This window comes from Schistocerca serialis, chromosome 9 (genome assembly GCF_023864345.2).
Source record: "Schistocerca serialis cubense isolate TAMUIC-IGC-003099 chromosome 9, iqSchSeri2.2, whole genome shotgun sequence".
Lineage (NCBI taxonomy): Eukaryota > Metazoa > Arthropoda > Insecta > Orthoptera > Acrididae > Schistocerca > Schistocerca serialis.
In genome coordinates, this window is record NC_064646.1 from 63,164,878 (window position 1) to 63,189,170 (window position 24,293).

Here is a 24,293-nt window from a genome sequence, read left to right on the forward strand (position 1 = left end):
TCTTCATTCATCAAATTCAATCTCTCTTCTGTTACCCTAGGATTTCTACTAGCCCTCGTATTTTTACCTATTTGATTCTCTGCTGCCTTCACTATTTCATCTCTAAAAGCTACCCATTCTTCCTCTACTATATTTCTTTCCCCTACTCTTGTCAATCATTCCCTAAAATGCTCTCTCTGAAACACTCTACAACATCTGGTTCTTCCAGTTTATCCAGGTCCCATCTCCCTGAATTCCTACCTTTTTGCAGTTTCTTCAGTTTTAATCTACAGTTCATAAACAGTAAATTGTGGCCAGAGTCCACATCTGCCCCTGGAAATGTCTTACAATTTAAAACCTGGTTCCTAAATCTCTGTTTTACCATTATATGATTTATCTGAAACCTTCCAGTGAGGCCTATTCCATGTATACAACCTGCTTTCACGACTCTTAAGCCAAGTTTTAGCTATGATTAGATTATGCTCTGTGCAAAATTCTACCAGGCAGCTTCCTCTTTCATTCCTTACCCCCAGTCCATATTCACCTATTACTTTCCCTTCTCTTCCTTTTCCTACTATCAAATTCCATCCACCCATGACTATTAAATTTTCGTCTCCCTTAACTATCTGAATAATTTCTTTTATCCCATCATACATTTCTTCAATCTTTTCATCATCTGCGGAGCTAGTTGGCATATAAACTTGTACTACTGTGGTAGGTGTGGGCTTCGTGTCTATCGTGACTAAAATAATGCGTTCACTGTGCTGTGATACAACTTTACTTACTTCCATCACAACATTCCAACCCAACTCTTGGTAAAATTACACAAATAACTCTTGACTCTGTATTAAATTGTTTGGCTGCCAATAAACCTTTTTGTAATCCAAACAAAAACTAAAAGCTTATATTAGGACTGTTTAAGAATGTAGATAATACATGTGTCAAGCTCTTAAGAGTACATATTAATGCCAAACTCAATTGGTTGATATGTTCTTCCCAAGCTTGTAAAAAGCTTTCGCGAGAGTCCTTCCTCCCTGCCTCATGTGTAAACTGAGACATATGGTCAGCAGTAATTATCTCTGTACAACATATTTCGCACTCAATCCACCAATGGCCTACTCGTATGGGAACATTCTCCTCATGTCAGTAACATTTTAAAGTTAAAAAAGAAAAAAAACAACTGTCCATATAATACGCAAGGCTGGTCCTAAACAGCATTGCTGCTTTCTTTTTATCAGACTTAGTAGCAAACCTGAATATCTACGAGTCTGCACTCTTTGTCAAGAACAAAGCATTTCCTGCGGTTGACATCAAAACCATGTCATTTTTGCAGAAAGTGTTGTGAAATGAGTGTTATCCACAATAAATCACCATTGGTGGGATCAGAAAAAGAACTACAGTTTATAAGGAAGAGTGCTGTAAAACAGACTATGGAATGAGGAAAATGAGGGAATGACAAAAATGATTACAATCTGCAAACATGAAGGTTCCATCAAAATACCATTGGAACTAGAAAGATCTGTAACAAGCAAAAACTTTTAGTTATTTTGAAAGTTAGCTAACAGAAAATGGAAGTTGTATAGAGAAAATAAAAAGCAGAATACCTATGGGTGGAAAAACTTTTGAAATGGCAAACGATCTGACAGCAAAAAGAACCCTGATAAAATTATTAAGGAGATTTAACAAGTGTTTTGTCTGGAACATAGCATTATAAGGCAAAAATACTTTGATAGTTCTGAAATATAATTGAGGAGAAAAATGCTGAAAGCTGAATGGACTGGCAGAATGACTAACGAAAAATTACTTCTAGCTGTAATACACATTCACTTGTCATCTTGCTGTCCATAGAACATCGTGAAGTCAACAACACATTCATATTGTAAATGCTGTCAATTCTTTCACAGTACAAATATTAAATGTCCAGCCTTCAATATCATATTATAATTCTAACCAGATACACCAACTAACAAATCAGACTGTGAGACAAAATTTTAAGTTCCACAAAACTTCACAAAAACATTACTAAACTTCACAAAAACATTACTAAACTTCACAAAAACATTACTAAACTTCACAAAAACATTACTAAACTTCACAAAAACATTAAGAGCAAGTTTTTTTTTGACATCTTATTTCCATGACCAGGAAGCCACATACATAAAGTGAGTCAGGTAAATCACAGGAAATCTGAATCTTGATGGATGAAGAGGGAATTTACTCACCATACTGGATACGAGCCCAGGGCCTTGCCTGATTCCAGTTAGCTTAATTACTGTTTGGTTTACTTCACTTACCATTACATCACTCAAATCCTACGCATATACAACCCCATTCTAAAATAAAAAAGCTAATCAACAACAAAATCAAGGAAAGCAAATTTAGCCAATAGCAGCAGGAACCAGGGTGGGGGGTGCAAATTAATAATGCCAGGTGGAAAAAATCTTATAAGCAAAAATCCCAATAGCAGCTGTTACTTGTAGCTATGAAAATTAGTTACCAGATAAGATTATGGGATCCACATTGTTGTACTCTCGTAGCACCCACAAGAAAAGTCTTGCAAGATCCAATGAGAAAATGAACTGACGCAGCGGTTTTCCAGTGCCTAGCACAGTGAATGTTGCATTTTCTGAATTATCTGAAAAAATAAATGTCACTGTTCAGTTAATACATTTAGTGAAGATATAATATTGTTTAATATAAAAAACTTTTAACACTGTAGCTGAACATAACCTACGGCTGAAATTTCACTATAGTGTACACTAAAATTAGCAGTTGCAGACAATGTTGAGTCATTAAAAATGATATTTTAGCAGTAAATAACACAGAACATCACTCAGTTTTTTAATTGTAATTATATTTCCATATTTTGTGTTTGCGCGAATCAGTGTTTTCTCTGAATTTTACTAAATGATATCACCATGTGGGTAAAATGTTTTTCACGATAATTGCACTCCAGAGAATATATTTTTCTGTGAACAATAGTTTTCTCAACTACTTTTAAATGTAGTACAACAAAATGACTTTTATCCAAGACAATGCAGTCAAGAGCAATGTCTTTTCATCATTATTTCCTGCAATGCAAAGACTGATAACAGTAGTAAGAAATGGGGAAGACAGCTGAACTATTCAAACTGAAGTCTGAGGCAGACTATTTCTACTGCTTTAAAGAAAAAAAAAACACCACTACAATCATAATATTACAATGAATACCTTGCACAGAGACCACTTACCATGTGTACAGCTGATAAAGATAGCCAATTATTGGTAACTTTGTAGTCTGTCGCCAATTTTCACAGATGTTTGGTTCCATACTGCATGTAGTGCAAATATCAGCTGCTGAATGGTATTGGGTGGAGGATTCAAATTATGCATGAGAAACTTTTGGGTGCAGTCTTCCAACAGTTCTAACATTTATCTAATGTGTTACAAAGTTTTCAGTATTCCAGTTGTTGTGGGAGAGAAAATCAATAAGTATGTGAGTAAGGGACTGAAAATTTCACAGCAATTACTATAAGCCAAAACTCTTCTCTCCAGTTGTTAACACTAGTTCATTAATGGGTAGGTTACAACCAATTCACGTCTACCTGTGACAAAACAAGAATAGTTTTTGCTGCATGTGTGCATAGGACAGGTCTAACTCCCTGGTCTTCCACAGGGTTATACATATGACAAGGGGCCGGGGCAGGTGTGATACATAAAGATGGACTAGAGTACTTCATAAATCGAATGAGTGGTGGAATATAACTTAGGAGAGTTGGGAAGGATTGTGGGTAGAAATTTTTCGACTTTTGGGAACAGTGACAGGTAGTTGAAGCCCTCGTGAAGGATGCAGTTTAACTGTTCCAGTCCAGAGTGACACTGGGTAATGAGTAGGGGTACTCCTTTGCAGTTGGTCTGTGAGAACGGATATGGGAAAGGATATCTGTTTTTTAGGACAGAGAGTGTCTGAAGACTTTTAACCTCAAGCACATTGGGCAAAGGACAATTCATCCTGCAATTGTGCCAACCATATGTCACATGGCCTCGCTGTATGGGAGATACGTTCTCATGTGGAAGGGATTGTAGCTATCAGAATGCAAGGCACAGTCTGACAATTAGTGGGCACGATATGACAGATATTTTTATGGAGGCAACAGAGAGGTGGAGGTCAAAATCCAAGGAGGTGGCATAGTGGGCTGAGGAGGACCAGGTGCAATGGATAGTAGAGAAGGTAGGATTGGAGGGTTTAAGAAACAAAGCTACAAGATTCTTGGTCTTCCATTCTAGAAGTGTCAAATCAATAATTCTGTCCAAAAAGGAATAAAACTACAATTAATGTGTTTCTCTGGGGTGGAAAAAGTAAGATGGAAGTATAAACCAGCAATAAAGGAAACACATTTACTGTAAGATTGGAGCAGTATACCGGCTGAAAATGTCAAATGCCAGGGACATGTCAGGTGGCAAGAGGCATACTTTTCACTTTCGAGCAGTGGGCCCTTGATCATTACAAAATATTGGCGACAGAGTCAGATCAATAAATCGGTGGGAATAAACACCCCCTGATTAAAATGGTGAGGGATATAGATGGATAGATTAATTAAAAGGTGGCCTTATGGCAACCCACTAGCAAGGGACAGTCAGAGGTCCTCTGGGGCTGAACCTACAATGGAAGGTGACTTGCCACCTCTGCCCAGAGGCCGACAATACTATACTGTCTGACCTTAAAATAAGATTATACAGGCTGCGCCGTTGGATAAGGTGTAAAATTAGGCTCACTGCTTTGATGTCATCTGCAGAAATTGATAATAATGAGTACAGGGGCTGGACAAAAATTTGGAAACACCACGAGAAATGTATGCTTCAACATAAATGCAGATGCTAGCCAAGCCTGCAGGTTGCATGAGTGTATTTGATCACACATGACACCTGTGCAATGTCATCAATATGTTGCAAGTGTTAGTCAGAATCATAACAGTCTTCAATGTAATTGTGAGTGCATTTCTTTTTCGAAGACATTGCAAGTTGGTAATTGTGAGAATGTTTTTCCCATAGATGACAAAAATCAGTTTTTTTTCACACAGTGTTACCATCTAATGACTGACCACAATCCCCACAGAGTGGGTCATTCATACAGCACGATGATGTATGCATTTAATACGTCACATAGGGGGTGATGCATATGGTTCTACATCACACTGATACCAATTACCTTTATTTCCTTGGAAGCATGTTGTCTTTACAATGTAATGTATTTTACATAGGTATACAGAGGATTTCACAGTCACATTGTATCTCTCAATGAATGTTACCTTTAAAACATCTTGCTATTGTACAGTCACCTTTCTTGAGTGTTCTTGTGGTCCAGTCAATCTGTCCCACACCTATGCATGAACTGCTTCTTACTATGGACTTAATTTTCTTGCAGACTGGTGCTGTAAGAATGTACTAACTCTTCCGAGCTACTAAATGAATTCAGCTCTTCCATAAAAACTCTACTGCGTTTTAACTCTTCATCTCAGTAATTGACAATCCAAAACCAAATAGCTCATAAACATGTGATCTTAGGCTTTCCTGGAGAATTAACTGTTTGTACTGTTCTCGGGTCTGTGTTCAGGACCTGTGTTCAAGTCATCACCTGAAGATGACGGCAAGGAACATTGTCGAAATATCGTGGTTTGAAAACGACTGGACCCGACTGGAGACCCGAGAACAGTACAAACATCTCATAAATAGCTTTACAAATCAACTTCAACATAACATGTACAATGTCCGACTCAAGTTTTACATCAGTGTTCGAAGTAAGTGATACGGAAATTCATTTGTTTGGGTTCCCTGGTGACACTGTCAGCTGAACTCTTGCTCCTACGAATCCCTGACACCACCAAGTCATGGCACCAAGCATAAATGAGCCTGTACACCAAGTGAAACCTTCTACCTCACATCACAGCTTACCATTACACGTGTGCAATAGGCACAAAATGCACATCAGAGCACACACAATAGATGCTTTCCATTTACAAACTATTTAATTAGTTATCAAATGACATGAACATCTGTAGCTGTCCTGAAGGCTAATAGTGGAATAAAGTATTCATAAGAACACCATGTTACACTACATCATCCAGTGCCAGAATGAGTACAGTGTTGTCTGTTCCGTTAATCTTCAGATCTCATTGTATATGGTGGGAAAAATGACTACTTCCTCCTCAGTTAGTCCATAATTCTTCATCTGGTTGTAGTTTAGTCCCCTCCATCCCTTGCATTATGCTGAACCTCTTCCAAGGTGAAATTTTGACTGGTATATGACCAAGTTTGTTATAGAGGATGTTATAATATTCTGCTTTCATATTCTCCTTACAATCTCAGAGGGCTTTTAGAGAGCACTGAGTAGATAATATTTTGAATTGGAACTCATGTCAAGAAACGTACCATTTCTGGGTTACAAACCATCTGAAAACATGTTGGTAACACTGCCACTTTTACAAATAATTTATTAGGTGCGACCCAGTGAACCACTCGTTTTGCAATTCCACTGCTCATGTACTCATTGATGGGGTCTCTTTAATATGATGCAGTACAGCATCTTCCAGTTCGGGTGAGCAGCGTATCCTTGGAGCAACACAGTCACACCTGCCAACAGTGAATGTACCGCTTGCTCGAAGCCATTGCGTAAGTGTGCTGAAAAGGGTATGTGATGGAATCAGATGTTGTGGATAACAATCTTCACCCCCGCCCCCCACCCCCCACAGCAGTGGATAGCAGTGGATACCAGGCATGGGTAACCACTGCCAGGTGTTTCCATCTCCCAAACATGATGACCATATACTCTTAAGCATACACGGAAAGTTTACAACACAGGCACCACCAGTGTGATACCTTTGCAATCAGGGGACTACAACTGTGCAGGTACTTGACTCCCACTCTCGCATGATGTGCTGGCTACCATGTTGGATTTTGGGCACTTTGTGCATATCACACACACACACACACACACACACACACACACACACACCAGGGGAGTAACGTAGATTGCACATTTTGCATGCCACACTGGGCGCCCTTTCATACATAGCCTGCACTATTGAGAATATTTTGAAAAGTGGATGTTTAATCCCACTAATGGGGACAGTGCACGATTAGCTGACTAGAGAGGTAAGATATATGCTAAGGAAGTGAAAGGATGACCTCTTGGGTAAGCTCAGTCAGTGTCAAAGGAGCCACTACAGTTCAAGAGTTACATAGGAAGGACAGTCAGAGTGCAAAGGGGAAAACTTCAGTGTGGGGTAAGAAGAAATGGCTTGTGGGTCACATGCTTGCCGTGTACTTGCTCACAAAAGAGTTATGAGCTACCCGAGGAGAGGAGAGGAGCGAAGGAGCTGAGGAATAATTACGCAGTGTTTTGGTCCAGGGTTCAGATCATCAATGAACCTGAGCCAGACAAGGGGACAGGATCTCATAACCAACAAGAGTTCCTCTACATGGCCCACATTGAAGTTGTTATGTGTGTTCCCATGATCATGCTGTGGATTTTTTTGCGTATCCCTAATCCCCCACCCTCTCATAGGAGGGAGCCACCTGGTAGCTTCTACCAATCACAATACCCTTCCGAGATAAATATTGCAAGAATATTTTTGTGCCTGCTACTCTTGGTTCTACTGTTTCTACTCACTATGGAAATGATGCTGTGAAGCATGTAATAAACATTAGTCACTTCTTTACTATTCACTTCTTTACTATTCTCCAAGTGAGTCTAAAAAAAACAGCTTCATTTACTTTTCTTATTAACAAAAGATTTCTACATTTTTGGATGCTCTTTCACCTTTGGCCAACACACTATTTTGAAGAGTTTATTCATGAGATAGATTTATGGTTTGTCTAGTTACATACAAATGCTTTAGCTCCTTCTGATTATGCTTCAACATTTCTGAACGTTATTTTGGAATACTCTTTCTGGAACTATTTTGATAGCAAGTACACAAATGTTGCACAATTTGCTCACTCACCTTTTTCATGTGCACATACTCTGTCACAATGTCATATATTACTTTATCCAGCAATAAACTCTCTTGTATTGATGCAGAGCATCCATGAAGTTCCTGCAAACCAGTCTGTGTCTGTAATGAGGTTCACTTTTCTAAATAAAATGATTTAGCATTGCACTATATTCCATCCATTTCTCCAAGGATTTGACACCAAACACTTACAATAGTTACCAGCAAATAAAAGTATGTTTAACTTGCGTGTGAACAAACGAAGCAAACCAGTAGTAAGTACATACAAATTTAGTAGGCTTTCAATCCACCATTCTTATAGGAGCAGCCAAAGAAGGGTGTGCAATTCATTGTGTATCAGTCTTAGGCTCAATATGGCTATGTTCCAATTGAGAAGCATCTTAACAATTATAAATTACTGATGAAGTAGTTCAAAACTGTCAAATCAGAAACATCCGCTCAATTTTTTCACTGGATGGCAACATAACAAGAATTTCACTGTCAACATTCTGCCAGAACTTTCCATAGGATGATTTTTATTGAGCATAATTGAAACACACCTTTCTGTATTTGGTCATGCATCTTGCGAATGAGAGCAGGAATAACATGGCTAGACTCAAGGCTGAAGTTGTCGTGAGGTCCAAACACATTGCACGGTATTACGGAAGTAAAGCAGCAGCCGTGTTGTTCGTGGTATGCTCTATTGTAAATATCAATCAGTCTTTTTGCATAACTATATCCAAAATTGGAAGGATGTGGTGGCCCATTGTGGACCTGCAAGAAAATAAGTCCACTTTCACAACCATGATGGTGACAGAATGCACAAAAACTTCAGGAAAACAATTTTTTACTAAATGTAGACTCATCAGGTGTTATTCTCTATGCAATCACTAATGTCTGAAAATGCCATTAATATCTATCAAATGTTTTAAGTAAAACAATGTGTATTATTAAATGCAATGTCTTTAAGCTATTCTTTTTCCACTGGTTTCAGACAACTTTCAGGCACTATGTTATTTTACAGCAAATTATGTACATACACTGACACCATCACTAACAAATTACAGACTCACCATAGATGTTCAGAATTCATGACATAACAAAATAAATTGTCTATAAAGAAACTTAAGTATCTGCAGAAGTATATGACCAACTGACACTCAGTGCATGTTGTACTGAAGCTAACTGTTATCAGTCTGCCAGCAGTTCAAATGAAATGTAAGTAGTGGAAAATTACAGTTATCAGTCTCATGTTACTACATAAGATTTTTCATGGATGTGGAAAATAGTGTTTCACAAGAATTGTGTCCATCTTACTGCAGCAAAGCAAGTTTCTAATCTCTTCTTTTTACCCACAGTAATTTCAGTTGGAACTATGACATCAAACTGTCACCTGTAGTTTTGTACAAAAACTACGTCATGTCATTCTAAGCAACTGAAACAGATCATTTAATACTCCAAACTGGCACTACTAATAAAAAAACTGTACAACTGGATCTGCACCTCATTCTTCTACAAGTTGCAGGCCTCACGGATAAAAAGATGGAGGGGGGGGGGGGGGGGGAAGGGGGGGTTAATTCTACATGACACCCATAAGGAAAATGCAATACGTTTGCCAAAGGAATAGGGTGAATTTATGATTCTATGAGATTCAAGTAACTTAAGACTCTCCAATAATTCATAACACTAGAGGATATGCATAGCATAAGGGTCTATTTATTAGTTACGCAAACCAGCAGAAAATCGTGCACCAATATGGAGCTGAACACGACACACAGCAGACCAAAGATCGAAACCTATATATAAGCCTGTGAATTAACATGCCACCTGCTGTAAATCTGTTCAGTAGGCCTCAAAATACTTAACAATTTTGAGTGTGGAAATGTTTATAGAGAATTTCTACATACACTTAAAAAACTGAGTGCACATTGGCTGTCAAATTGTTGCTATTCTTTAGCTATTTTGAGCTCACCAGACAAAGTATAAATAATTTAGGAGTGGAGAAGACCACTCACCAAAAAGCAGACAAGTTGTCAGTCATCGACAGACCCACAAAAGCTGATAACCACCCACCCTCCCAACCCCTCTCCCCACCTTCCTCCCTCTCTACCCACCCCACCCAACACAAAACCTAACCCACCAAACCCACCTGCCAAAATGCAGCATTGGGACTTTACACCCAGCCAGTGTTGTATAGGGGCATGTGCACGTGTGTGCATGTCCTATATCTCAGAAAAGGATTACCCAAAAACTGGAAAGTTTTCTTTCTGCATACAAATTTTTTGGCTCACTTGGCACGTAAGATTTGGATAAAATTCCAAGCTTTCAATGATACCGTCCATCATTATCATCAGGGACCAACTGTCATGAATTCTACATCTACAGCTACATTTATACTCCGCAAGCCACCCAACGGTGTGTGGCGGAGGGCACTTTACGTGCCACTGTCATTACCTCCCTTTCCTGTTCCAGTCGCGTATGGTTTGCGGGAAGAACGACTGTCTGAAAGCCTCCGTGCGCGCTCTAATCTCTCTAATTTTACATTCGTGATCTCCTCGGGAGGTATAAGTAGGGGGAAGCAATATATTCGATACCTCATCCAGAAACGCACCCTCTTGTAACCTGGCGAGCAATCTACACCGCGATGCAGAGCGCCTCTCTTGCAGAGTCTGCCACTTGAGTTTATTAAACATCTCCGTAACGCTATCACGGTTACCAAATAACCCTGTGATGAAACGCACCACTCTTCTTTGGATCTTCTCTATCTCCTCCGTCAAACCGATCTGGTACGGATCCCACACTGATGAGCAATACTCAAGTATAGGTCAAACGAGTGTTTTGTAAGCCACCTCCTTTGTTGATGGACTACATTTTCTAAGCACTCTCCCAATGAACCTCAACCTGGTACCCGCCTTACCAACAATTAATTTTATATGATCATTCCACTTCAAATCGTTCCGCACGCATACTCCCAGATATTTTACAGAAGTAACTGCTACCACTGTTTGTTCCGCTATCATATAATCATACAATGAAGGATCCTTCTTTCTATGTATTCGCAATACATTACATTTGTCTATGTTAAGGGACAGTTGCCACTCCCTGCACCAAGTGCCTATCCGCTGCAGATCTTCCTGCATTTCGCTACAATTTTCTAATGCTGCAACTTCTCTGTATACTACAGCATCATCCGCGAAAAGCCGCATGGAACTTCCACACTATTGGTGAGATTCTCTCTTTTATAACCACAGAATGGCATCCAATTGGCTGGATTACATCTTGACTGCGTGTACCAATGTGGTGACCTCAACACCCATAGATTTTGTTTGCATGCTCTATCTAGCATTGTGTGTTCACCATAGCTGTTTTCTGAGCTGGATGGGGAAAGCTATGCATGTTGAGATACAGATCTGTGTGTGTAAGTTTTCTGTACACAGAATGTCTTAGTCATCCATCTACTTTCCCATAGGCACGCAATCAGACCAGTCTTCTGGTCACTCAGAAAAATTAAAGAAATTCTGCAGCTGGTTAAAGATAATATTGGCCTGAGAGTGCACTTAGCAATGCATGGAAATGTGCACTTGACAAGGAAAAAACACAGAGGAAGACTTCCTGCAGTTCACTGCCTGATGTCATGGATGGCACTGCAAGCAGCACTAAATAAAAAGCGCAAGCAAAATCCATGGACATAGAGGGTGCCACATCTGTATGAGCCACCATGATGTAATTCAACCAATCAGATGCCATTCTGTGGGTATATAAGAGAGAATCTTGTCAGTTTGCAACAGTCAGTTTTAGTCCCTGATGTAGATGGAGGATATCATTGAAAGCTCAGACTTGTATCTGAATTTGATGCAGCATATGGACCGAGAAGTTTTTATGTAAAGACTCTGTCATGAAAAACTTGGTAACAATATAAGTTTTCTTTCTTTTTGTTTTTTCCTGTTGACTCAATGCTCCTGCTTTCCAGTGGGTGGTCTCCTTTTTCCTTGAGTATTTACATTCTACCACAACTTTCCTACAAAATATTACTTATCTCCTTATCTCCTTAAAGAAACACATTGGTCACTTTGGAGCACAGTACATTGCTTAGAAATGATACAGAGTGGTCAAGTGACTCTCCACCTGTCATGGTAGTGAAGTGTTGTTTACATGCCAGCCACTATGGAATTGGTGCAATAAGATGGGTCAACACAAAATTACAACAGAATGGCACAAAGGAGCTACTGTGTTTGGATGACCACAAAGTGAATGAAGGTTCCCAATTTGTTGGTGTATCAATGTCTACTGTCCAGTGTGTCTACAAACAATTGTATACCACTTGCAGGCATGTACAAATAATGATCATAAAATGCCCAAACCACATCATTGGCAATTTGTTTCAAACCCAATAGTAACTACTGCCATCAGTGAATGCAGCTGCATCTTTATAACTTTATTAGCAAACCACATGACGAGAACTGCACACAATGGACATATGGTGGCAGGTGGGTATCTTTATTCATAGTAGCAGATAGAAAGGTTGCAAATTTTCAATGGATTAAACACAGAAATTGGACAGTAGCTGATTGGAGGCATGTACAGTGCTTCAGCAAGTTATGATTTTGCCCTTTTCAAATGAGGCAAGTCTGAGTGCAATGAGTCTCTTATTTCAACATTCTCAGTGACCAAGTGTTGCCCATTCTTCTACAACTTAATGGTGAATATGCTTTAGATGCTCTTCCAAGATGATGACAAGTGTTCGCAGGGCTGCACACATGCATCCTGGTTTGAGGAACACTTAGATATCCTATTATTGCATCTCGGCTGGCCCACTAAAACCATATCCTATCAAAAATGTCTAGGGCTAACAGGAGCAGCCAGTGAAATATAGCAATCATCATATATACAATGTGGTAGATCTATGGGAACCTTAACACCACTGAGTGGCTTCAGCTGTGTATCCACTGAAATTGAAGCTACAAGTGAGATTGCTTGGGTAAGACTCTCAGGGAGGGCATAAAATGATAACCGAATCCTTCTATTGTCCATCAGTCTCATCTCCTGATGTAACCAAAAAATTTGGAAAAGCCTGAGTTCACTTGTACATAAGTTCCCAAATCATATTGTAATCATCAGTGGAGACTTTAATCATCCAACTATCAATTGGGAAAATTACAGTGGTGGGCATGACAAGGTATCTTGTGAAACATTACTAAATGCCTTCTCTGAAAACTACTTAGAACAGACAGTTCAGAACCCAACTCATGAGGGAAATATCTTACATCTAATGGCAACAAACAGTCAGTGATCATGATGCAGTTGTGGCAACAATGTTTACCAAAGTACAAATGGCAACCAAAATGAGGACAAAGATGTGTAAGTTCAGGAACAGTGTACAGAAAGTTCTGGTTGAGAATTATGAATTCTTTAAGAATAAATGAGACAACTCACTGAAAGGCAGGAGCACTGCATCATCGATAGGTACACAAACAAACAGTGCAGAGCTTTGCTAGCTTTTGGAATGAACTTCCTTTTTCAAGCTTGTAGGAGAAAAATGCAAGCATGCACATGCGCACACGTGCACACACGCACCTCCCTACATTGAGCTCAGTTGACTGCCATCTGTTTCTTGGCCCACAGTGAATGTACTGGGGTGAGGTGGTGGTGGTGCAGGGTATGGTGAGGGATAGAGAGAGGCGGGAGGCAGGGAGAAGGTTGGGGAAAGTGTGTAACACGTTGTGGAAGAGTGGAGAGCCGTCTGTGGGCTAGTTAGGGGCGCCGGTGGCAGACAGGTGGGCATGCGACTTCACAGGCATGTACACACCCACACACCCACCCACCCACACACCCACACACCCACACACACACACACACACACACACACACACACACACACACACACACACACACTCACTCTCCCTCTCTCCCCATGAGAAAGGGTAATTTTTTGTCTATTGTGTTACTGAAACAACATCAACACAGAAAGCTCTGAATTTACTTTAGTCTCTTTTGGTGCTTGACAGATCATGGTTACAAAGAGGAAAAATCCTCCTTAGAATTCGGCACCAAATAAGTCGTCTACTGATGGCATAAGACACCTAGTACAGGTTAGAGACTAAATACAAATTATTGCAGAATGTGAAGATGGTTTGCCTTTTTTGTGCTTGTTTTGCATTTATTTACTGTTGCTTTTTATACTTTTCCTTGTATCTTAATACTTGGAATTTGTGACAGAGCTTCGTTTGTATATCAAAATTATGCTTACTAATTTAATAAAATTCAAGCTAACTTACCATGCTTTCATCAATAGGATATGTTGTTTTGTCCGGAAAAATGCATGTCGAGAGACATGAAACTACTTTCACAACACCAGTTTCAAAACTAGTCTGCAATACATTGTCATTAATATGAATATTTTTCCTCTGAAAAAGGAACATACATCACAGCTTGAGCAACACTGTATCACTTTGCTACATTAGATCTACTACATAATTTTTCCTCAGTACATACCAAGAAGTCCAAATTGTGGGACATATTGTGGAATAAGCCACCCACCATGGCAGCAAGATGGATAACATGTGTTGGACGGTATTTCTCAAAAATGGCTTTGGTTTGTACCTTATCACTGGAAAAAAATTAAACAATTAACATCTTTGCACATGACTGTTTTAGAATAAGAATGTAACTCCTCATTTCATGTATGTAAGCTCCTAGACTAACCACATAGCTAATGTGGAAACATCAAAGACATACCACAGATCATAGGTCCTGAAAAAAGTGAGCTATGTTTGTGAGATATTCTTGAAGAAGGAGCAACAGTCTCTCACAAAAAACTGTCACATTTATGAAACTTTTATTAAATGGACTTTCAAGTTCAGAACTGTCTCTGTTACTTGAAAGCAGTTTTAGAACAGTCTGCAAATAAATTTCAGAACAACACACAGTCCACTGCAGAATTAATTCTAGAAAAAATATCCTAATCCAGTAACATATGCAGGAGAGTTTTTGTGATATTTGGAAAGTAATTAAAAGGTACTAGGCAGAACTGAAACAGTTAGGGTACATTACAAATCATGCCCAGACAGATCAGTACCTAACAACACTGTCTCTGAAAGACAAGATTCTACGCATGAGGCCAAGTGTCTCTTTTTCACAGGAAACAAAGAACTAGTTCAGCTGTCAATACATTGTCACCAACATTAGTGGCAAAAAACCCAGAATACCACAGTAGGCAGCAGAGCCAGGAGGAGGGGGAATTCCACCTTAATGTGCATTACTGTCTGTAAGTTTCCATAACCCAACTTACGGTGGTTCATTGTGCAAGATGAAGCTATGGATTAATCTGATGTCACTGATGTGGAGGTGACATAGGATTGTAAATTCCGTCTTGAAGGATGTGTTATAAGCTGTAGTCTCCTAGATAGTGTGGCATTTATTAGAAAGGGAGGGGGGGGGGGAGGGGGCAGTAGGCTAACAGATGATGATCTACCTCCATGTGAGTAGTGGCCTTACCTGCACCTTCAAATCTGCACCAGATTTCCAAAGCAGATGATGGCTAGTAACCACAGCTCTAGTTAGTGAGCCAGTTCATTCACCAGGATACCCACACGACTTGGAAGCAAGAGAAAACAGTGGAGCAGGCAGGATGACTAAGATCAGACAAAAGATCACAAATATGTCATGTCATAGGTCACAAGGTGCATTCCAACTGGGAAATCCACAGAGGGTGAGCATTAGGGGTCAACACCCCCCTGCATGAAAAAAAGAACTGGATAAGCTGGATGATTAGGAAATTTTCATATGGTGATTGCATAAGGGGTAATGCAGGAGTAGGTTTAATAATGAATAGGAAAATAGGAATGCGGGTAAGCTACTACAAACAGCATAGTGAACGCATTATTGTGGCCAAGATAGATACGAAGCCCACGCCTACTACAGTAGTACAAGTTTATATGCCAACTACCTCTGCAGATGACGAAGAAATTGAAGAAATGTATGATGAAATAAAAGAAATTATTCAGATTGTGAAGGGAGACGAAAATTTAATAGTCATGGGTGACTGGAATTCGAGTGTAGGAAAAGGGAGAGAAGGAAACATAGTAGGTGAATATGGATTGGGGGACAGAAATGAAAGAGGAAGCTGTCTGGTCGAATTTTGCACAGAGCACAACATAATCATAACTAACACTTGGTTTAAGAATCATGAAAGAAGGTTGTATACATGGAAGAACCCTGGAGATACTAAAAGGTATCAGATAGATTATATAATGGTAAGACATAGATTTAGGAACCAGGTTTTAAATTGTAAGACATTTCCAGGGGCAGATGTGGACTCTGACCACAATCTATTGGTTATGACCTGTAGATTAAAACTGAAGAAACTGCAAAAAGGTGGGAATTTAAGGAGATGGGACCTGGCTAAACTAAAAGAACCAGAGGTTGTACAGAGATTCAGGGAGAGCATAAGGGAGCAATTGACACGAATGGGGGAAATAAATACAGTAGAAGAAGAATGGGTAGCTTTGAGGGATGAAGTAGTGAAGGCAGCACAGGATCAAGTAGGTAAAAAGACGAGGGCTAGTAGAAATCCTTGGGTAACAGAAGAAATATTGAAAAATATTGAATTTAATTGATGAAAGGAGAAAATATAAAAATGCAGTAAGTGAAACAGGCAAAAAGGAATACAAACGTCTCAAAAATGAGATCGACAGGAAGTGCAAAATGGCTAAGCAGGGATGGCTAGAGGACAAATGTAAGGATGTAGAGGCTTATCTCACTAGGGGTATGATAGATACCGCCTACAGGAAAATTAAAGAGACCTTTGGAGATAAGAGAATGACTTGTATGAATATCAAGAGCTCAGATGGAAACCCAGTTCTAAACAAAGAAGGAAAAACAGAAAGGTGGAAGGAGTATATAGAGGGTCTATACAAGGGCGATGTACTTGAGGACAATATTATGGAAATGAAAGAGGATGTAGATGAAGATGAAATGGGAGATATGATACTGCGTGAAGAGTTTGACAGAGCACTGAAAGACCTGAGTCGAAACAAGGCCCCCGGAGTAGACAATATTCCATTGGAACTACTGACTGCCGTGGGAGAGCCAGTCCTGACAAAACTCTACCATCTGGTGAGCAAGATGTATGAAACAGGCGAAATACCCTCAGACTTCAAGAAGAATATAATAATTCCAATCCCAAAGAAAGCAGGTGTTGACAGATGTGAAAATTACCGAACTATCAGCTTAATAAGTCACAGCTGCAAAATACTAACACGAATTCTTTACAGACGAATGGAAAAACTAGTAGAAGCCAACCTCGGGGAAGATCAGTTTGGATTCCGTAGAAACACTGGAACACGTGAGGCAATACTGACCTTACGACTTATCTTAGAAGAAAGATTAAGGAAAGGCAAACCTACGTTTCTAGCATTTGTAGACTTAGAGAAAGCTTTTGACAATGTTGACTGGAATACTCTCTTTCAAATTCTAAAGGTGGCAGGGGTAAAATACAGGGAGCGAAAGGCTATTTACAATTTGTACAGAAACCAGATGGCAGTTATAAGAGTCGAGGGGCATGAAAGGGAAGCAGTGGTTGGGAAGGGAGTAAGACAGGGTTGTAGCCTCTCCCCGATGTTGTTCAATTTGTATATTGAGGAAGCAGTAAAGGAAACAAAAGAAAAATTCGGAGTAGGTATTAAAATTCATGGAGAAGAAATAAAAACTTTGAGGTTCGCCGATGACATTGTAATTCTGTCAGAGACAGCAAAGGACTTGGAAGAGCAGTTGAATGGAATGGACAGTGTCTTGAAAGGAGGATATAAGATGAACATCAACAAAAGCAAAACAAGGATAATGGAATGTAGTTTAATTAAGTCGGGTGATGCTGAGGGAATTAGATTAGGAAATGAGGCACTTAAAGTAGTAAAGGAGTTTTGCTATTTGGGGAGCAAAATAACTGATGATGGTCGAAGTAGAGAGGATATAAAATGTAGGTTGGCAATGGCAAGGAAAGCGTTTCTGAAGAAGAGAAATTTGTTAACATCCAGTATTGATTTAAATGTTAGGAAGTCATTTCTGAAAGTATTCGTATGGAGTGTAGCCATGTATGGAAGTGAAACATGGACGATAAATAGTTTGGACAAGAAGAGAATAGAAGCTTTCGAAATGTGGTGCTACAGAAGAATGCTGAAGATTAGATGGGTAGATCACATAACTAATGAGGAAGTATTGAATAGGATTGGGGAGAAGAGAAGTTTGTGGCACAACTTGACCAGAAGAAGGGATCAGTTGGTAGGACATGTTCTGAGGCATCAAGGGATCACCAATTTAGTATTGGAGGGCAGCGTGGAGGGTAAAAATCGTAGAGGGAGACCAAGAGATGAATACACTAAGCAGATTCAGAAGGATGTAGGTTGCAGTAGGTACTGGGAGATGAAAAAGCTTGCACAGGATAGAGTAGCATGGAGAGCTGCATCAAACCAGTCTCAGGACTGAAGACCACAACAACAACAACAACAACATTGCATAAGGGAGGAAGAGTTGGTGCCACTAGAATGGAAGAAGTAAGAGCCCACTTCAGTGAGGAAACTCTAGTGTAGGAAGTGCCAGTAGCCAGTTTTAGTCCATGATGCTATCCTAGGTCCAATAACTTCAAACTTGAAGGTGCCACTGTACTATCAAACATGGCACCTTAGCCCAATGAGGATGAGTCAGGTCCCGGTAAATAAGGAATATAGTATAAAGTGCAACTTGACAGGTATGAGTGAGGAAGCAGATATCTTTAATCTTTTGTATAAAGTCAGGCTTAACCACATGCCGTACGGTGACAAGCCTGACGAGTGATAAGTTTGGACCAAATCTGAGTATCTCTAGTTAGACTCATGGAAATAACTGTGGACCAAATGTAAGCATCGCGATTCTAACTCTTGAGAAAAACATTTGTCCATTACAGTCATGGGTCAGTTCTTACCATTATGTCATGAGACTGGTCACAATTTGTTAAGTTTATGTTACAAAGCAAGCGTGCTAGAGGTTTGTACTTTCATTTTTGAAGAAAAAAGTAATAAATCCTAACATAATGTTGAGAGAGGGGTGCTTATGTGGATGTAGTGATGAAGAATCCAGTGATAGACACACAACTGTACAAAATAGAAGAAGTACAAAATGTTTAACTATAGACAACGAGAGTGAAAAAGAAAATTCAATACCTGAACCACTTCTATCAAGAATTTGGCACGATGCGAAAAACACACCAATCATTTGGATATATACTGAGACTCGTGGCATAAAAGCATCTGTTTTGAATCATTTTAAGTGAACACACAGGATTATTAGAACTATTTTCTATTATGTTTTATGGCATATTTTGGAAAATACCTGTTACAGAAACAGATCTCTTCACATGTCAGATAACAAAAAAATAGAAAGCTGATGATACTTCATATCCTTACTTTCGATGAATGAAAGGCCACTATGAACTATGCATTTTGATGCTTCAAATCAGAATACCAAATATCCAAGACCAATAGTAAAAATGCCAAAATTTAAAATGTAATGCCTTTTAAAGGGTTTCAACAAATTTTGAGATTTTACATTTTTGCAGTAATGAAACTGCTGACAGTTCTGACTGGCTTTCAAAGATACGACCCATCATCAACTTTTGGAGGGAGGAATTTAAAGACATTTACACATCAGATGAAAATGTCAATATAGACAAATCCTTAATGAAATATAAAGGAGTTTAGCACATAAACAATTTAATCCATTGAAAAGAATGAGATTTTAATTAAAAATTTACAAACTACATGAAGCAAGTACTGGTTTTTGTTATGGTTTCCAAATATATACAGACAAGGACAAAACTGACTGGAATAATAGCGCATAAGAAAATGCTGTGGACTTGTTTCTTGACAACTGGTACTACCACTCCGACCTCTTTTTAAAATTGCACCAGGAAAACAGAAATGTTAACAGAATAGTATGCAGCATCAGGCAAATATGCCAAAAAATATTTTTAAGAAAGCAAACTTTAAAGGAAGGAAAATGTTTATGTGAAAGTTGTAATAATTTGTTGGCTCTGATATGGACAGACAAGTGTGACACATATATGATATCAAGTTAACATGGAAGTGTAGAGATGGTTGAACACACAGATGTAGCCTAGAAAAAACAATGAAGCCCAAATGCATCCTTGAATACATTAAGGGAACAGGTGGAATCAATTGTCAAGATTAGATGTTGACCTGTTTCCCATTCATGAGAAAGAACTTCAAATTATACCAAAAACTTATTTTAACATGTCAGACATGGTTCTGTTCAGTACATACATTATCTATGAAATAATAAACTGTCAATGAAAGGAAGCATATGTTGATTACTGAATAAATATAGCAGAAGTAATTTTTTAAAAATGTCCAATTACCAGACTATGGAAAGCTCACCAAACCTTCGCTAGGTGAAACAACTCTTTGACTCCAAGAGCAATATTGGGCCCATTTTCCAATACATATTGATCTGATGCCTAAAAAACACCCAAGAAGGGTGTTCAGAGTTTACATAAAACACAAAGTATGAAGTGAAATGATGTGGGAAAGCACGGAGTCGAAAGTGGCTTTACTTCTACAACACTGCTTTCAAAACAACTGTACCATGCAGGACAAATAATTTTTCGAGTTGTAGGTATTTTCCTATTAAAAATTCATTCAAGTGGGCCATTTATTTTTGTAATTATCTTTTTTGTTGACAAAATCTACGTTTTGACATCATTATCATTATATTCTTTCTGAAGAAGTCACACCTGACGACACCCAAGAAGATTATAATTTCTGTTAAGTTGGTGCATAAGCTTGTAGTGTTTTTGTTTTGTTTGTTAGTGTTCTGGCTGCTTCAGGTTTATTTAGCAATTGTCTTTTTATTTGTAGTTCATTGTTGCTATTCCAGTTTACACATTGTCATTTTGTCGTTTGGAGATAGTGAGTGGAGCTGTGGATGCTAGAAAATGGAATGCCAAGAGGAGAAATTGGAACAACACTGACATATTCTTCTGCCCAAGTTTAATAGAAGGGTGACATTTGAACTGTGTATGGGAATAATGCCATTTGGCAGAGCATGGCAAGAAAATGGTTCTCTCTCCACTTTCAGGAATATCTTCAGGGACTGATGAAGATCATTTAAAATCATTAATCCACAATTATCTACATCAGTGTATTCGAGAACTGGCAAATGTGATGAATCGTGATCATTCTACCATCATGCTGGTGATGAGAAATGGTGTCTTTATACTAACTTAAGGAAAAGAAAGGAATGGTTAAGATCAAACAAAGCAGTAACTCTTCGCACAAAGACCTTCCCGCATCCATGAAAGATAATGTTGTGCATCTGGCGGAACAGCACCGGTGTGATAGACTACAAATTGCTTCCCTGAGGTGTAACCATCACTCCTGACATTTATTATCAATAACTGAGGTGTCTTACAGATGCAGTCCACAAACAATGACCAGGAAGACTATGCAAAGTGATGCTACTCCATGATAGCATCCACCTGCATTCTGCTACACTGTCAAAAAAGAGTTGGGTTGGGAAGTCATTCCACACCCACCTTTTTCACATGATCTTGTTCCCTCACATTTCACCTTTTCCACTGTCTATCAAACAACCTTCAAGGAACTTCCTTTCTGAATGAAAATGCGCTCTGAAAATGGCTCGATGAGCTCTGTGCCTCAAAACTAAGCGATTTCTCCAGTTATGAAATTGAAAATTTACCCCAGCATTGGGAGACTGTTGTAAATAGTGAAGGAGAATACATTATTGATGACTAAAGTCTCTGTTTTGTGTATCTGTTGTATTTATTGTATTTATTAAACTTATGGAAAAATGTTATTAACTTATGCACCAACCCAAATTTGACATATATATTAAAAAACGGTTTCTGCATGTTGGTTTGTATTGTGATTGTCTCGAGCATCATGCTGAGAGGTTCAGCACGCGTTGTCTCCAACCACTTAGACACAGATTTCGTCTAACTAAATGGTACGGCTAGGGGTTAAGCTGATGAATATGGGGCAGTCAGATCAGCTTTTTATAAAAGGACTGGTCCCAAAACTTGTGACTACACACAACAACGTCCAAGCATTTGAATCACTGCAAGCACTTTGTTAGTTCCAAATAACTGCTGCAATGTCTTTGATCCACCCTGGTACCAGCTGGTGGTGAAGGGGCCCCAAAGGAAAGGAGGTAGTAAACAGCACGGTGATGTGTCAGATACTTTATCGGCAAGCTCACTGATAGAGTCTGATGGAGATGTAATGAAGGCGTTGGCAGAGGTACACATCTCACAGTTGGCGACTCTGAAAGCCCACTGTGACAACTGGTTGTGTGTTGACAAGGAAATGACAGTACCATCTACATGAATGTTCTGTCAGGTTATAGGTGGCCGCCATGACGAAATGTCGTGGGATGCTGTATGGGGTTAGTTTTAGCTTCACAACAACATCCCAGCTCATTCTGAACAGGACACTCCACACATGCTGCTTCCTTGGGCTCCAAAATTTTGCCTCAGAACCCTGTATTCCCCTGATTTGGCACCCAGTGAAATCTTCCTCTTTCCTTGGATGAAGAAATCCCATGCAGCAGCCATTTCCAGAATGACAATGAGACGGTATTCAATGTAGAATATTTTATGAACAGGTAAAATGGGTCTCTTACACAAAGATCTTTGTCAAGTCATCCATTGTTGGGAAAAATGTGTCACACTGAAGAGTGAATATGTCTACAGAAGCAACACCACTACAAAGTTTCACAATCACAGCTTGATCTTCCTGAGGTGATAATTAAAACTTTGTTACTGCATATGATTTGCAGACAACCTTCAGGCAGCTCACTTCTCTAATCTCATATGATTAAAAGGAATATAGAGAACCAAAAAATTAAAAGGCAATGTGCAATGAAAATTCCAAATTGTGATTTGTAAATACACCACAAACATATGAAGTCACTCTGAAATAAAAGTTGCTGTCTGAAACAGTGGCCCAAAAATCTTGATACAATGTGACTTCATAAAATGTGAAACTGTTGACAATATTTGTTGTTAAATGTATATGAAATTTTGAATACATGAAAATATAGAACAGAAAGAATAACAGCTGTGGAATTAGTTAAAGAATAGCTTAATTTCAGTATGAAATAGTCTGAACGTAGGATCCAAAAAACTTACGATAGATATGCGTGTGTGTGGCGGGGGGGCTAAAGTATGGAACACAAATAACACAACACATTACATTGTCTACTACAGTGCAGGAAAACTGTTGGCATTCTAAACAGCTTCTAGACATCTCAGAATGAATAAATATAGATCCTGTATTTTTTTCTAGCGAATTTTGCACCATTCTTCCTGAAAAATAGTGGCAAGTTTAGGTAACGCTGGTGGAGGTGGGTAGCAATCATGAACTCTTCTTTCTAAAGTAGACCACAAATGGATCTGGAATTTGTGGTGGGCAGGGGAGACATGATGATTCATCCTCATGCTCACAGAACGAGTTCTGGACAATGCGAGCTTGTGAACAGGGGCCCTGACAGCCCGCAACACAGCATCACCTTTGAGGAACAAACATTGTACCACGGAATGGACCTGCCAGTAATGTGAACTTGCAGAGTAACCTTGGGGCCCCTGGAACACCATGATATGGCTGTCCAAATCATCACCGAACCCCTATCATGCTTCACTCCTGGGACGTAAACTCTCCCAGAAGTTGGAAACAGTGTGGAAAAAAAAGTCTTCCAACCAAATAACATTCTTACATTGGGCCGTAGGCCAGGTTTTATGGTTTCAGCACCACATTTCTCTGCTAAGGGCACCTGCATCACCTACACATGGTTTTGGAATTCCGGCTCGTCCTGCAATTCGCTGCTTATGGAGCACCATTCATGATGTTTTGGTGCTGACAGCGTTCACGACTCAGACATTCAGTCTGCAGTGACTTTTGCAGTTGTTGCCTTTTTATTTTTTGTCACAATTCTTTACAATGACCACTCATCATAATTACCCAACACAAACATTCATCCACACTGTGAGTTAATGGATGATGTGTATCCTCTTTCCCTGCGTGTGGTATAGATCTTCAATTCAGTGTTTTTGAAAAACCAAACACTTCAACACCCTTGGTTATGGAAGCTGCCACCATATGACGACCAACAATTTGCCAATGTTCAAATTCACTCAGCTCTCACATAATGCACTCAAACAATGGAAAATCCAGGATTGTTGTATAATGCTCTCGGCTACACAGAACTCTGTTCTGAGCACGACATCCTTGCAATGCGTTGAGCACTCAGCTCATGCACCCTTCATGGCAAAATACAACA

General features: G+C 39.2%; 1 protein-coding gene across 3 annotated transcripts in view; it reads right to left on the reverse strand.

Moving 5' to 3' along the window:
- The window catches only part of LOC126418641 (GDP-L-fucose synthase), a 48,887-nt gene that overhangs the window by 8,013 nt on the left and 16,581 nt on the right, over positions 1-24,293 (reverse strand). For all 3 annotated transcript variants that reach the window (XM_050085502.1, XM_050085501.1, XM_050085500.1), the window contains exons 3-6: positions 14,442-14,556; positions 14,225-14,353; positions 8,510-8,723; positions 2,477-2,614 (exon numbers count right to left, since the gene is read on the reverse strand). In XM_050085502.1, the coding sequence (XP_049941459.1) occupies positions 2,477-2,614; positions 8,510-8,723; positions 14,225-14,353; positions 14,442-14,556 (596 nt within the window). The remainder of the gene's footprint in view (positions 1-2,476; positions 2,615-8,509; positions 8,724-14,224; positions 14,354-14,441; positions 14,557-24,293) is intronic.